Source organism: Choristoneura fumiferana, chromosome 2 (assembly GCF_025370935.1).
Source record: "Choristoneura fumiferana chromosome 2, NRCan_CFum_1, whole genome shotgun sequence".
NCBI lineage: Eukaryota > Metazoa > Arthropoda > Insecta > Lepidoptera > Tortricidae > Choristoneura > Choristoneura fumiferana.
In genome coordinates, this window is record NC_133473.1 from 6,745,775 (window position 1) to 6,761,865 (window position 16,091).

Below are 16,091 nucleotides of genomic sequence, written 5' to 3' on the forward strand. Positions count from 1 at the left end.
CATGTGTGTAAGTAAACTCTTTATCGCAATCAAAAATATAGTATAGGTAAAGAGAAAAAATTACAAAGGCGGACATAAAAAAGATCTTTTAATAAAGGTTTCTCATCCAGCTAACCTAGTTGAGAGAAGGAAATTCAAAAATATAGGCAAACAGTCAAAATAACGTGCGGTAAAAGAAAATAAAATGAATAAAAGTTTAAAAAAGTATATTAATTAATATTATAATAAATGTAAACAAATACAAGCCACAAAACGTGACACAAAAGCGGACACAGTGTACTTGATTGGACTCGTTATTGTCATTTGTGATTTAATTTATCCATATTACCTTCATTGTTGTCTAAACCCTTATAAACACGATTACCAAAAATGTCTTGTAGGCTAAATTAAAATCTTGTCAGCAATAAAATTTTTAGACTAACAATAAGTAGGTACCTATTATTATTACATACGAGTGCCTGCTATCAAAGCGTAGACTGTAAGTACTTCACTGTTAAGATAAACAATTCAAGACTAATTTCTCCCATAGCATTCAGATAAATAATGGAGGTCCTATATGCAAACTGCCCGGCAGTTGTGTTATACGAGTAGTGCAAGTAACTCAATCATTACTTTAAGCAATTCACAATGGAGTGTTTAGTATTACCAAATGTAATATTAGTTGTGAGTGTCTATGGTGCAGTTCAAAGAGTTAATCTCTTAGTATTCATCAGTCAAGGTCTGGTAAGAGGCCAGACAGCCACCGACACTCTACGTTTTTGGGAATACCCTATGCCAAAGTGGATTTAAATAATCCATTTGGGGTAAGTTTTTTGTTTGATTTGAATAACATACGAGTATCGCGGATAAGTTGGTTAGTATTAAATGTACATAGAAAAATATTTTTCTCCCTTTCAGGACGCCAGACCGGCTCCAAACTTCGGGGAGAAATATTCCATGCGTCTGAGGCAACAATAACCCAGTGTCCGCAAATACCTTTTAGTGGATATACCCGAGTAGCCACTAAATCTGCGGAAGAGTCTATCCATTGTCTTCAATTGAACATATTTGTGCCTTCTGAGGCGAGTGTTAAAAATCCATTGCCAGTCCTTGTCTGGATTCATGGAGGTGTCTTCATATTTGGAACAGGCCTTGAATTTGGAGTGCGGCATTTAACCAAACGTAGTGTTATTGTAGTAACGGTAAATTATCGTTTAGGTGCGTATGGCTTTATGTGCCTAGACAGTCCTGCTGCTCCCGGCAATCAAGGGCTGAAAGATCAACATAAAGCCCTACCGTGGGTAAGACAATATTGCAGCTTTTGGTGGCAACCCGTATAATGTACTATAGGGAACAGGTCAAAGTGCGGGTTCATCTTCAGTTCTGTTGCATTTATTTTCTCCTAACGAAAATTTGTTCTCCAAAGTGATAGCACAAAGTGGAACACCACTCAGCCCAGATATGTTTACAAACGGCGAACCAAATGCAGCAATAAAATTAGCAAAATTTTTGGGACTAAACGCAACAAATGATCAACAAGCCTTGGAATTCTTGGCTGAAACATTCCACGGCATGGTCACCGGTGCAACCCATGATTTAAAAATAGAATTGAAACCGTGCAAAGAAAAATCTTTCCGTGGGGTTGATATTTTTGTAAATAATGACCCTTATTCATTGTCTAATGAAAGAAAAAAGATTAACACACCAATTTTAATTGGTAATACCGATTTGGAGTATCGAGGTGACGTACAAACAATGTACGGAGATGACTATTTCAATAAAGTTTTTTTTTTATTCGACTCGAGACTACTGGATACATTTAACATAAACAGCTATGACCTACTGCTGCCGAAATAGTAAGACATTTTTACATCGGAGATAAAACTATTTCAACAGATGTCAACACCGAAGCTGAGTATTTCAACTCGGATTTTGTATTCAATCACCCTATTCAAGACACAATAACAAAGATAGTAAATGAAAATGCGAATCCTGTTAATGAGTACATTTTCAGTTATGTAGGAAATTCTGGTTTCTCTGGTGCCAGCCACTCAGCCGAGTTACCTTACTTGTTTGACTTATTTGGTGATTTTGGGGAGAACATGGCACATTCCTCAACTGACTACTATTTGCTATTGGTTGAATGTTTGACTACTTTATGGACAAATTTCGTTAAATATGGATAACTAAATGTATCCGTACCTAACCCTATGTCGTGTGTAAATTAATTAATAAAGGATTTACAATTACTTACTTAACAGCAACCCAACGCCTGAAGCATCGGAGCTAATTCCAGTCACGTGGATACCTGTTACCAGCAACTCACGGCTGTACCTGAGCATTGACAAACAACTTCGCATGGAGATGGAGGAAAGATTTTTGAAACAAAGAATGGCGTTTTGGGACCTATTTTATTCAATTTAAGGAAAAAACAATGTTTATGCTCGCAAAAAGCAAGGTCACTAACATTTATTTTGTATGTAAGTGGTATACATCGTATTCGTAACGATTATACCTTTATCCTTTTCCCGCATTTCATCCTGTTCACTATCCCGATCTGACAAGCTCAGCGCCATAGGAATTTGTTCAATAGGCGGGAAAGTGGTGCAAAGAAATAAAGTTTTTTTTGTGTATTGTGTATGTTTGACCTAAAATTATACCAGATGGCTTGCCTTCGTCTACTAAGTATATGCATATAAAATACATAGGTATGGCGATCCCTTAAAACGAAAAAATGCTGGCTTAATGCTGGAAAAAAGGCTGGTTATAAATTAACTCATTGCTTTGATGTCGAAACCAATGTAAGTACATACTTAAGTATAGTTAGTATGGACACAAGAAACAAAATTGTAAACTTGTGGCATTTGAACTAAAACACTTCTGTTAGCCTTATTGTTAGTATCAGTTGGCGGTAGTAGGATCATCTAAAGGGATCGGCTAAGATCATTATCAAACCCAGAATTATCAGGGTACTTCACAAACAAGGTTACAATTTTACCATGAAACCATTTTCGAACACTCAGATAGGTTTATCGCGAAATCAAGTGGCAGTTGCATTGCAAGAGTAGAGGAAGCTGCTTGGAGGGTTAGTTGTCAATCACTAAGCTATAATGAAAGACATAGTAATATTCCTAATTCTTTCCTTGGTCGTGAACGTCTATGGTGTTCAACAAAGAGTAGATCCCTTAGTTCTTATTGGGCAAGGGCTGGTAAGAGGGCAGAAATCTACTGATGGTGATTACTCAGCGTTTTTGGGCATACCTTACGCAAAGGTAGATTTAGATGATCCGTTTGGGGTAAGTAGATTAATATCTGATTTCATTATTATATACCTGTTTCATCATCATGTTCTATATGAACTAAGCAAAGGCCTCTTGTTGACTCTGATAATAATGTTTTTGACATTGCAAATACAATTTAAGTTAAAATGATAAACCCTAAACTAATTAGCTCGTAATAAATGTCTTTCCAATCAGTAAAAAGATATATAAAAAATGTTTAGTGACTGATAGCTATTTTAATACTCATTTCAGGCAGCCCAGCCAGCTTCTCATTTTGAAGAAGAAATATTTTACGCTTATGACAACTCAAAAGTGTGCCCTCAAACATTTAAAGGGTTTTCCAATACTGCGTCTGAGCAGGAGGATATCGATTGTCTCCAGTTAAGCCTCTACGTACCGTCTCGAGCAAGCTCCAGAAATCCCCTCCCAGTTCTTGTTTGGTTTCATGGTGGAGGTTTTGCTGTAGGAAGCGGCAATCAACAGGGACCAAGCAACTTACTAAAACACGGCATCATCATTGTAACTGTCAACTACCGACTAGGACCGTATGGATTTATGTGTCTTAACAATACCGCTGTACCAGGAAATCAGGGGCTGAAAGATCAGTATACCGCACTTCGATGGGTTCGGGACAATATTGCCGCTTTTGGTGGCAACCCTTACAACGTAACTCTGGGTGGTTTTAGTGCCGGCTCTGCTTCCGTTTTATATCAATTGTATTCATCAAAAGATAAGTTGTTTAATAAGGTGATCGCAGAAAGTGGAACGCATCTTAGCCCTGACATGTTCGGTAGCGGGGACTATGATGCGGCCGTGAAACTAGCAAATTATTTGGGTTTGAATACGACTGACGAGCAGCAAGCCTTGAACTTTTTAGCCACAACTCATCACAGTTTAGTCACGGGTGCTGCCAGTGATTTAGCGTTAGAGTTTTTACCATGCAAAGAGAACTATTTTAATGATGTTGATAATTTTATAGACAAGGAACCGTCCTACTTATCAAATAAAAGAAAGATCAGAAACACACCAGTTTTGATTGGCAACACTGATTTAGAATATCTAGGTGATGTACAGAATGTACACGGCGAAGATTATTTATCTACAGACTTCTTTCGCTCCAGACTACAGCAAGTGTTCGATCTTGAAGACGATCAGTTAGACACAGCTGCGGCAATTGTCAGACATTTTTATATCGGAGATAGAGCTATCACAACAGATGTAAATGACGAAGCAGAAAATTTGAATTCTGACTTTGTATTTAATCATCCGATTCAAGATACCATTACAAGTTTGATTAATGAGAATGCAAAGCCAGTTTACGAGTATGTGTTCAGCTATGTTGGAGACACTGGGGCGGCGGGAGCAGGGCACTCAGCTGAGCTTCCCTACTTATTCAATTTGCCCGGATATCCCTCACTACGATCAGCTGATGATCAGTTAATCAGCGACCGTGTAACTACTTTATGGGCCAACTTTATCAAATATGGGTAATTTATTCTGTATTATCGATAGTCAGTCCTTATATGTAATGTTTTCTAAACTAAATTTATTTTTACTTATAAACGCAAATATATTCCGTCCGTCAGAATCCCTGTTTTAATTATAGTTTGTTTGTTTTAGAAATCCAACTCGTGAGACTTCAGACTTAATTCCAGTCAACTGGACCCCTGTTACCGCAGACACGAGGCCATACTTAAACATTGGACCTGAACTTCGCATGCAAGATAGATTTCTAAGGGAAAGAATGGCATTCTGGGATCTTCTATATACTTCTTATGGACAAAATGGTCATTAATTTTGCACATAGTAGTGATAGGTACTTAAATAAAAATATCTTAGCTGTAAAAATATATGATAACCCGATTATCCCATTAATATATTCCATCATACATGTAAAATTACGTAATAATGTAAATTCTATATATTTAATTTTACTTCATCATATAAAAATACGAGTATATTACTCGAATTAGAATACGAAGCAAGAGCTGGAATTTCATTTTCCACATCGTTTTAATAGTATATTCCGATTGGAATATAGTTTATTTTTAATTTTATAAATTTGGTGGCTACTCGTATCGTAATCAGAAGTAAGCCTTAACTTGACTGTTCTAAATAAAAAGTCGAAACAACAATGATCAAGGTTTTCCAAAAACGTCTAAGTTTAATTCTGGAAGCTACTTGACCCTTTATGGGTTTGTAAGGCAAAATGAGCATGATATCGTTTTATTCTGTCTTAAAAAGTTGGTGCCAAGTGAAAAATATTTTATTATAGCGACATCCGATCATCTTTTACTATTATCAAGATCAGTGAGTTTTATCGAAGTACTTCACATTCTAGATATTGAGCCCTGTTTAAAACGTCTAAATAAAATTGATTTATCTTTCAATTCAGCGGCAGTTGCATTACGAAAGTAGTGGAAGCTACTCGAAAGTTTTGTTCTTATTTTTAACGAATAGTTCATAATGAAGATCTTAATATTGCTAAGTATTTTATTCATTGTGAACGTACGAAGTGCTGTACAGAGGGTAGATCCTTTAGTGATCATCAGTCAAGGACTGGTGAGGGGACAGAAGGCTACTGACGGTGACTATTCCGCATTTTTGGGAATACCTTATGCAAAAGTTGATGTAGATGACCCATTTGGGGTAAGTTAATTAATTTGATTTCAAATCGCAATTTTATACATCGTAAATCATAATAATGTGCTTGAATTTGTTTATTATTTTTAAGGCACCTCGACCGGCTCCTGAATTTGAAGAAGAAATATTCTACGCTTATGACAATTCGAGAAAGTGCCCTCAAACTCCATTCGGTGTATTTCCACAAGCATCTTCTGATGACGAGTCTATCGACTGCCTTCAGTTAAGCGTCTACGTTCCATCTCAAGCTAGCTCCTACAACCCTCTCCCAGTTCTTGTTTGGATCCATGGAGGAGGTTTTATGGGAGGAAGCGCGACAGAATACGGGGCACAAAATCTAGTTAGACATGGCGTAATCGTTGTAACTGTTAATTACCGGTTAGGACCATACGGATTCATGTGTCTCGATATCCCTGCTGTACCAGGAAATCAAGGACTAAAAGACCAATACGAAGCACTTCGATGGGTTCGAAATAATATAGCTGCGTTCGGTGGCAACCCTTACAACGTGACTCTCGCTGGCCAAAGCGCAGGCTCTGCTTCGGTTTTGTTGCAATTATATTCGTCTAAAGAAAAGTTATTCAACAAGGTGATAGCAGAGAGTGGAACACATTTGAGCCCTGACATGTTTACCAATCCAGATCTTAACGCAGCGGTAAAACTTGCAAATTATTTAGGATTCAACACGACTGATGACCAACAAGCTCTAGAATTTCTGTCTACAAGTCATCATAGTTTGGTCACAGGTGCAGTTAGTGATGTCGGATTAGATTTCAAACCATGCAAAGAAAAATCTTTTAGTGGCGTCGAAAATTTTGTAGATAGCGAACCGTATGCTTTATCTAACGAAAGAAAAATTAGAAATACTCCTATTTTAATCGGTAATACCAATGCAGAATATTTAGGCGACAGCATAACATTGATGCACGGCGAAGATTATTTCGAAAGCGACTTTTTTAAAACGAGATTACAAAACGCATTTAATCTTGACAAGGAACAACAAGATAAAGCTGCAGAGATCATCAGGCACTTTTATATCGGGGATAAGCCCATTTCAGCAGATGTTGCTTTTGAAGCCGCTAATTTTAATTCGGACTTTGTATTTAATCATCCTATTCAAGATACAATTACAAGCTTGATTAGTGAAAATGCGAATCCTATCTATGAGTACGTATTCACATATGTCGCAGAATCTGGAGCAGCTGGAGCATCCCACTCTGCAGAATTGTCGTACTTGTTCAACATTCCCCGATCTGGCCAGAGATCAGCGGATGAACAGACAATGGTTGATATTATAACAACTCTGTGGACCAACTTTATTAAATACGGGTAAGAATTAGTGTAATATAATTACTAAATATTTCTTTAAAAAGTACGATTTTGTTATCAATTTTGGTATTTATTTTAGAAACCCGACTCCAAGCACCTCGGACTTGATTCCGGTCTCCTGGCCTGCAGTCACTTCGAACACGAGACCCTACCTAAACATTGGCTCTGAACTACGAATGGAGGATAGATTCGAAAAAGAAAGAATGGCGTTTTGGGACCTCTTTCACTCAATATATGGAAAATACAGCAACCTTGTGCGAAATTGCGATTACGACTGAAATTAAACATTTTAGAGATACCTAATTAGTATACAATTTTGTGATATACTTTAAAATACGTGACAGCTAGTTATATTTGTAAATTTTCATTGGAAATAAAGTTGAAGTGGCACTCCTGATTCTCTTTGAAAGAGTCTGAGGAAAGTATTAATGACATTCACCGAATTTAGTTAGATGTAAATATACAAAACACAACTCCTGTTTGTAGCGCACTGGGGAGCTACAGATATTGTACAATATTTCCAACCTTGTGAATAAAGTTAATACCGGACAATCAAACACAAGAATAAATACTGGTACTTGTAACTGTCTAAATACCGCTACAATTTATTAACCTGTTGAGGAATATAAACTAGATTAGCACTGTCAGATGCGATCTATTGTTCGGACTGGCATTTCTCAATGGACGCTTAAGGTCGCTCATTTGCATACGGTTACTCCAAAGGAAGTGACGCTGTAAACCAAATTCAAAGTTCATTCAGAAAGTACGTATAACGGTTGTCAAAAATTAGAATGGGCCATAGCGGGACTTAAAAAATAAAACATGTGACATAAAAAAAGTGACTGTTTTGGCAATTTTAGGTACAATATCAATTTAAAAAGTCTATAACATCAATCCAATCGTACCTTGTCCCATCAGTCTTGTCAGAACACTTACCTATTGTTACCCCTGTGCATTAGGATCAGACCGTATTTAGTGTTTACAAAACACACAATAATACTCATACCTAGTGACTAAACAAAAGCTACCTAATATTTTCAGGGTACATCGTGGATCTAAAACGAATGGCACCCATCAGTAGCCTCATTTGAATGTTTTAGACTGATAATTACTGCCTCTAACCGACAGTAGATATAAATCCAACAAATTTAATGAGTCGTCATAAAATTAGTATTGAAAAATTGCTTTTTTAATTAGGTTTTTAAACATTTGATATAAAAAAGGTGACAGTGAACCCAATACTTGACTCTCGCACAAAATTAGTATTTAGTAAGGCATTATAGTTATAGGTGTTATAAGAAGCAAAACAGACACAGAAAAAAAGATAAAAGGAAATTCTAGTACAGCAGCAGGTGTATACGAGTGTGGTGTGGTCATGGTAAGTTGTTGTTAAGTACTTGACAGTGATATATCAAACATTAAAAATAGCCCATGTTCCTGGCAAAGATTTTAATAGTGATCGGAAAGGTACACATGCATTTATTTATTGCTCGGTGCTTCATCAAAAGAAAGGACTAATACATCTCAAGTGCAATGGATAAAATTAGAAGCGGATGCTCTATTCTATTGATAAGATATTTACATTTTGGCTGTTTGAAAAGTATAAATGCAATACTATACAAAATGGTGTAGGTAAGCCCATAAGTATATAATAATCCCATATGGTATACAATCAGCGTCAAATGTAAGATAATGCTAAACTATGTCCTGAGGCCGTATTGCCTACCGTTCCTGACGTTCGCGATCGCAATCAAATGACAGATTTCGATCGCGGGCGTTAGAAACATTAGGCAATACGGCCTCTGATTTTACCACGTCTCGGTTGTCAAGGGTTTTAAAATTTGGTCTAAAATATTTGAGACCATCTTGCCCGTTTCCTTATATTCGATGCTGACTGTACCTACGGACAAAGTCAAAGTAAATTTGATCTAATCAGAACACTAATCATAGTATTTGAATTATTTAAAGAACAAATACGCTTTGACATAAAATTAATCTGGATTAGTAACAGATGGTTGGGCAAGTTTAACTGGACGCCTACATATATAAATGTTTTTCAGAATATTTCGATTGTGTTTGAAAGATGTTTCCATACATTGGTCAATGTTTAAAGAATACGGCGTCAAAGTACATATCGAATCAGATGAAATCTTTACAGAGGCTACCAGCTGTATTTCGGATTATTTTAAAATACCTCGTATATGTATTGCTGCAAAGATATTCAAAAACAATCGGAGTTTTCAAACAGAGCACTGTACGCTCGCACCGCAGCATTGCCCCAAAGTGCAACTCAGTTACACTTTTTACTCGAATTCCATTTATTTGTCCCCGCGGTGTATCGCTGATCGAACTTTCTCCCCTGCATTTAGTTCCACCAAGTTTTCCCCATTACCCATTTCTCCGCCCTTAAGCGTGACTGTTAACTCAAATTATCACCCCGGGTTATCATTTCATTACCTAACAGTCATTGTCAATTACTATTTACTACGCTTTCTAGTGGTTTGTTTTTATTGCCAATTATTCGGTTACAGTGATTGAGTGAGTTATGGTTGTACGGGTTTAGCGAGTACTATGATACCGTTAGATAAACCGACAACAAATCAGTTAAGAATATAAAAATCTTTTTAAAATAAATTAAAGGGCAATAACAAAGGGCTTCTTCAGTTTTCTCGTCTTTTTTTGTTAATATTGATAGTAAAAAAGATTATGCTTAGTTATAAAAAAGAGTGACAGTACCGATGCTGAATTTAGTTTGATTAAAGTTATTGCGAATAATATTGGTCGTGCGTGGGAGGATAATATTTGACATTTGACCCAAGCGGTCAAAACTCGAATATTCCTCTTAAACGAAATTAAATTATTATTAATTGAGAATCACAAAAGGTGGAAAAGTAAGAACCAACCTTTGCATTTCGGTCGAATATTTTTAATTCTGTCGCAGGAAAATAACTATGTAATAGTCCTAGGTAACGTAGTTTCATGGTTAGGTCAAGAATGTCAACAAGTAGTTAGTTACATAATTGAACAGAAGTGTTTAGGTATACTTATTTATTTTCCTAGGCGTTTGATACATTATTGCATAGTCAGTGATCATCAAAAAGACAAAATAACACGTCAAACGTCTTACTGACACTTTTTTTAATTTTTAACATTCCAATTAACTAAGGGTTTTCATTATAAATGCAAAGGGGAATAAGTAAATATATATTTTTTTGTATTTTTTTTGTCATACGCTTTCATGTTTAAAGTATTTAGCGAATTGTGGTGAAATTAGGTGTGGAGTGGAGATAAGTAGTTTTAAATCCTGAGAAAAAAAAGAACAATTGTTATCCCGGAAAATTAAATAGTCCCGGGGAAGATAAACGAATTCATCGCCGACGAAGACGCAGCCAACAGCTAGTACTCAATACATTACAAACAATCTTGCTAGGCATTTATTAGTAACATGGCATTCGATGATGGTATGATGGTTGTACAAGAGATTGCTTAAACACCCTGTGTGCAAGCGTGCATAAATCCGCACTTACGGCCTCGTGCCGCCATAATCAACCTTAATACTCTTATAACAAAGATCACGTGTAATTTAACAGCACAATCTATCATAGCTAATTTACGTTCACGATGAAATTGCCATGAAAATGCGTGGGCTTGGTATTACGCGGAAAATCTATGTAGTATTACCAGCTGTAATAGAAGTAATGATTTGGTAATAAAAAAACCGGTCAAGTGGACTCGCGACCTATCTATAAATCCAGTCAAAGTCAAAATATCTTTATTCAGTTCAGGCTATAACAAACACTTATGAATGTCAAAAAAAATCCACCACCGGTTCGGAAAAACCTCTGTTGAGAAGAATCCGGCAAGAAACACAACGAGCTATATTTTTTTTAAACAGATTTACAATATTATTAAATGATATGTATACATCACAAGTATTTAACACAACTTTATTTTTGTGTGTTCGTAGAGCCCTACTTCCTTTGCAAAATATACACAGCATGGGGTCAAAAGCAATAAAAAGTCCGAAAATCTCTGATCGGCAAATAATAACTTAGAGCTTGTGCACACTGGCGTTTTTGCCGGCGGTTTCTCAGCGTAGCGGGAACGCGACGCACACGCAGCGTGCATGTGGCGAGCAGGCTGCGGTATCTTCGCGATTATTCGCTACCTGCGTGCCGCCGCGGTGCCGTCACGTGGACGCAGCGATTAAGCCACGTACGGTCATAGGGCTTGTGCACATTGCGCTTTTGCCGGCGGTTTCTCGGCGGAGCGGGAACGCGGCACGCACGCGGCGGTATCTCCGCAATTATTTGCCGCCACGGTGACGCCGACCGTATATGACCGTACGTGGCTTAATCGCCGCGTCCACGCGACGGCACTGCGGCGGCTCGCAGGCGTTGAATAATCGTGGAGATACTGCAGCGTGCTCGCCGCATGCACGCCGCGTTCCCGCTCTGCCGAGAAATCGCCGGCAACAGCGCTAGTGCGCACAAGATCTTACCAGTGATTTTCGGATATACAAATTTATCTTTTGCATGGTTTTAAATCGGTAATGCCCAACTCCCACTTGACCGGTATTCATAACGCGTGTGTCAAACATAAATTTCAATATAACCACTCAGCTCTTATGATTAAAATTGATCAAGGTGTTGATTTTGATTGGAAAGAGGCCAAGACTGAGATAAACATGACAGCATTATGTACCCAGATAGGAACGAGGACAGCGAGGACGACTCCTAAGTATATTATCTACTGGGTCAAGGGATTTTGATAATCAATTTCCTTATGGAAAGTTAGTGATACTATTTAACGGAAAATGGACAGCACTAAAAATAAATCGATCGTATTAAGTCGACATAACTATCACGAAGATGAGTGGATGAAATAATAAGTAATGTTGTAATGATGAAAACGTTACAGTTTTTGTTATTAGTATCAATACCAATGAGTCTCTGAACTTTCCCTGGATTTTCTTGTAACAGAAGAAAGATGTAAAGTGGACAACGTGAATACGAGAGCTCAGAGTTCGTTTGTTCATCAGTTCAAACTAAACTTCTCTACGCACACACCATAAGGTCGCAGTTCTTAATTACAGTTTTTGATGATTCTATTTTGATGACATTAATTATTTATGTGTTCCTATTAGATATCTGTAGGTATGTCTATGTCGTAGTTAAGTTAGTTTCAGTATGGTTATAGAGACTGAAAATTAACTAGATCGGCTCACTGTATATTTTGAGGCAAATGACTCGCTTATCGTTGCCAGCGCTGGCAGCTTCCGCGTAAGCGCAGCATTAGCTGAGTTTGCTCTTTTTCCGTATACTTGCAAAGTTTCCTATTTTTTAATACTCTTTTTATATGATCTGTGCTGTATTGTACTATTTTATCTTGTATTGTTTATATTGTTGTCTTGTATTGTTTGTACTGTTGGAAATTAAATATTTTCTTTCTTTCTTTTTTTTTCTTTCTTTCTTATCTGAACTAGTTGGAGGACGTGGGTGTTCGGAAAACCGGTATTTTCGGATAATCTAACTGATTCAGCCATACATATTTACGTACAGGTAAATGAAAACCATAGGTATTTACATTAGAAAAAAAATAGTTTATCGACTAGCGGGTACTTGGAAGTGACACATGAGTATAATTTTTTTTCAATTTTTTAATTGTGACTTTTTAGTCGCGACAAGTGCGCGAGCACAGTAGTGCGGGTGACGTGAGAGGGAGAGGGTAGTTACGCGCGAGTCCGACGTGCGGTGAGCGGCTGCGCGCCGGGCGTAACAGTTCGGATAAGCGGTTGTTCGGTTGATCGACGTTCGGATAATCGACGCTCCGCTGTACCTACATTTAACGAGCTCCCAATATTACGACGCACTTGTCAGCATTATGAAATTAAATTACTTATTCAGTCTACTAGCAACTGCGCATAGTATCAACAGCTCATTGAAAATAATCACGGCCTGCATCCTGTAACAACTTCATCTAAGTATGGATCTTTGTACACCGCGTTTTTAAAACGCGCCGCCGACGCGCGTTTGTATGGATGGAAACATGGCACGCGTTTTGTTGCTGCTCTATGGAAAAGAAAAACGCACTGCCAACGCGCGTGTCAGGGGGGGGGGCGGCTACTGCGAAATTCGAAAACCGAAGTTCGTATCGTACCGTCCCTCTCAGTCTCGTATTACATAATATAGGCGTTTGCGGGACGCATTTCGTAGTAGGTAAGTACTCATATAAGGCTAGACACGTGTCGTCGCAGAATTAAAAAACTCTGTGTGCAAAAACGTATGGTAGATTACACTTACATTTATGTAGGTACTTATTAAATTGTAGGTAGGTATTTAATTATAAATATGTATGTTAGTCATGTCAAGTTGCCTGAAATAAATGCATTTATTATTATTATACCTAGTGTCGTTCACGAAGACGCGTGATTTTGTCAAAATAGCCATTAATGACATTGTAATAAGAACCACGGCACGCGTCATCGTGAATGACTCTACCTATAGTTGTTCAATTGTTCACTTACGCATGTAAATGTCGACTGGTTCCTTGAGCGTTCTCACGTGGCATCCATCCTCGGTCACATTGAGGTTGTACACGCCGAACTGCCCCAGTTTCGGCCTCGATTGGCACAGGAGACCTCTGCAGACAATAACCTTTTTAAAAAAAATGTTACAAGTCCTTTTGTTAACTGTGCTTGCATTGACTTTCAAAATAGAAACATAAATATTCGCACGGAATTTCAAGCCAATCCGATTCATCATCCCAGCCTATATACGACCCACTGCTGGGCTCAGGCCTCCTCTCAGAACAAGAGGGCTTGGGCCATAGTTCCCACGCGGGCCCAGTGCGGATTGGGAACTTCACACGCACCATTGAATTGCTTCGCAGGTTTGTGCAGGTTTCCTCACGATGTTTTCCTTCCCCACAAAGCTCGTGGTAAATTTCAAATGTAATTCTGCATATGAATTTTGAAAAACTCACTGGTGCCCTCTGCTTGAGAGGCGATAGGTCAAACCACTAGGCCACCACGGCTTTTCAATCCGATTATTAGAAGTAAATAAAATCGACTTACAAAATAAACCTGGAAAAAACAATTGCAAGGTAAATAAAAGCTTGTATATTAAATCAGATAAGTTTGTACATAATAATAGATATACTTGTCGTTAATTTCTAGGTTATTTTTTGACTGACATGCGAATTCAATACGTAAAGCGTAAAAAGATACAAATATTATAACAAATAAATGAATTGATGTGCGATAATTATTAACTTACCTAATTAAGTTTCAGTGTTTTTAAGGGTGTGGCTTTGCTTAGTAATTTTTGAATGGTTGGTTGTTCTTTACTCTTATTTATATTTATTTATGCCATACCTACATACATTGATTAATGTATTCCTGGACCATGAGCGAATGAAACAAAGAGACGGTAAAGAGAAACGTGATTGTTTTAATAAAATGAATAAACAAATTAGATCGACTAAGACTAAGTGTATTTGAACTATGATAAGAAGATGATAAGTATACATATAATATTATACGTACAACCCAAAAATATATAGCCACTCAAAATGAAACCAAAAGATGATGGGAACTCACAGATGAATTCAAACCGTATTCTCAATTCAACGTTTAAAATATAAACAAAAAGCAAAAGCTTAGAGTTGCGGGTGTGATTAAATAACATTTAACATCATCTCCATTGCATGCCGAGTGCAAGAGACAATTGACAATCTGTTTAACTTTTTTCTTGAATTATTTACGGCCAGAACTTTTTAGTAGCGGATTGACGCCGCTCAAGTTACAACAGTTTTAAAACGGTTGCTAGCGAATCTTTAAACTTCAATAAATAAGGTTGGGTTGGGAACAGTAATTAAGATTTAATCGGACACTCAAATTATGACGTATAAGTTAAGTTAACTAAATTATACAAGTAATAACTAACTTGTGGCTAATATTGCTGCAATTCTACACCTCAACACTTGCTTTTAAACTTTAGGATTTTCACAATGCATTCTCAGTTTTTCAATCAAGATAAAAGTAAAATGGGCATTGAGTCCTGTGTACCGGTACTGGGAAACGGTGAACTCGACCCTGTGGTACACAGAAACTCTTACAGTACACAGTGGCTCGACTCTATAATATTTAATTCAAACTATAATTTATATTCAGACTTTATTTACGACAACTTCTATATTTGGTAAATCAGGAAAGGCAGTGGTATATAGGCGTACAAGACTGTTCAGCTTTCACTTTTACGTACAAGTTAAATTGTATAAACATTGAGTTTTTAAATGTCGTTTTTAAGTGTATGTCTGAGTCAGTAGGCGTGCGAGTTTAGTTGCGTGCATGCAAATCTGTGTCGTGGGGAAATTCTGTTTATGAACAAGAAGTATTTGACTCGTGTGAAACTAACATTTTACTTTAAATCTCCAAAAGGAAATGTATAAGATTGTATTCTTAATCTACATTGGCGTATAGATACAAAAACGAATGGCACTGTGAAATTTTACTTAAAACACCGCTTGCTAATCTTGCTCAAGCCGAATTCATTCATTCTACGCTAGCATCGTTGGAAGAAAATTAATGTGGAATTATGTAATATTAGAGGAAATATGTTTTATTTGGCTCTTAGTAAGTATTTGATCTCGGTCATTACAGAGTCACATGACCCTAACGCCGAGTTAACTACTTCAACGCCGAGTTTAAAAAAATGGGAGTCTCAAAAACAACACTCAATCTAGGAACCAAAGGGCTATATCATCAATATCATCATATATCAGCCTTATGAAGTCCACTGTTGGACATACGCCTCCCTCGTGTACCTGCCTACAGTTGCTTCAGAGCTATCTATGTCG

At 37.3% G+C, this 16,091-nt stretch overlaps 3 protein-coding genes and 1 pseudogene across 4 annotated transcripts in view; 3 read left to right on the forward strand and 1 right to left on the reverse strand.

Moving 5' to 3' along the window:
• The window catches only part of LOC141445373 (juvenile hormone esterase-like), a 4,003-nt pseudogene extending 1,522 nt beyond the window's left edge, over positions 1-2,481 (forward strand).
• Hgsnat (Heparan-alpha-glucosaminide N-acetyltransferase) overlaps positions 1-16,091 on the reverse strand; it is a 40,795-nt gene that overhangs the window by 17,910 nt on the left and 6,794 nt on the right. For both annotated transcript variants that reach the window (XM_074106588.1, XM_074106580.1), the window contains exon 3: positions 13,759-13,874. In XM_074106588.1, the coding sequence (XP_073962689.1) occupies positions 13,759-13,874 (116 nt within the window). The remainder of the gene's footprint in view (positions 1-13,758; positions 13,875-16,091) is intronic.
• LOC141441730 (juvenile hormone esterase-like) lies at positions 3,013-5,126 on the forward strand. The gene is made up of 3 exons (XM_074106566.1): positions 3,013-3,275; positions 3,513-4,747; positions 4,881-5,126. Exons 1-3 carry the CDS (start codon positions 3,090-3,092, stop codon positions 5,053-5,055), a joined length of 1,596 nt encoding a protein of 531 aa, XP_073962667.1. The 5' UTR covers positions 3,013-3,089; the 3' UTR covers positions 5,056-5,126.
• Positions 5,538-7,666, forward strand: LOC141441721 (juvenile hormone esterase-like; the record flags this gene model as incomplete). Its single annotated transcript, XM_074106554.1, is given in 3 exon segments — positions 5,538-5,909; positions 5,995-7,232; positions 7,312-7,666. Coding segments are annotated over 3 exon segments (1,620 nt in total). The 3' UTR covers positions 7,511-7,666.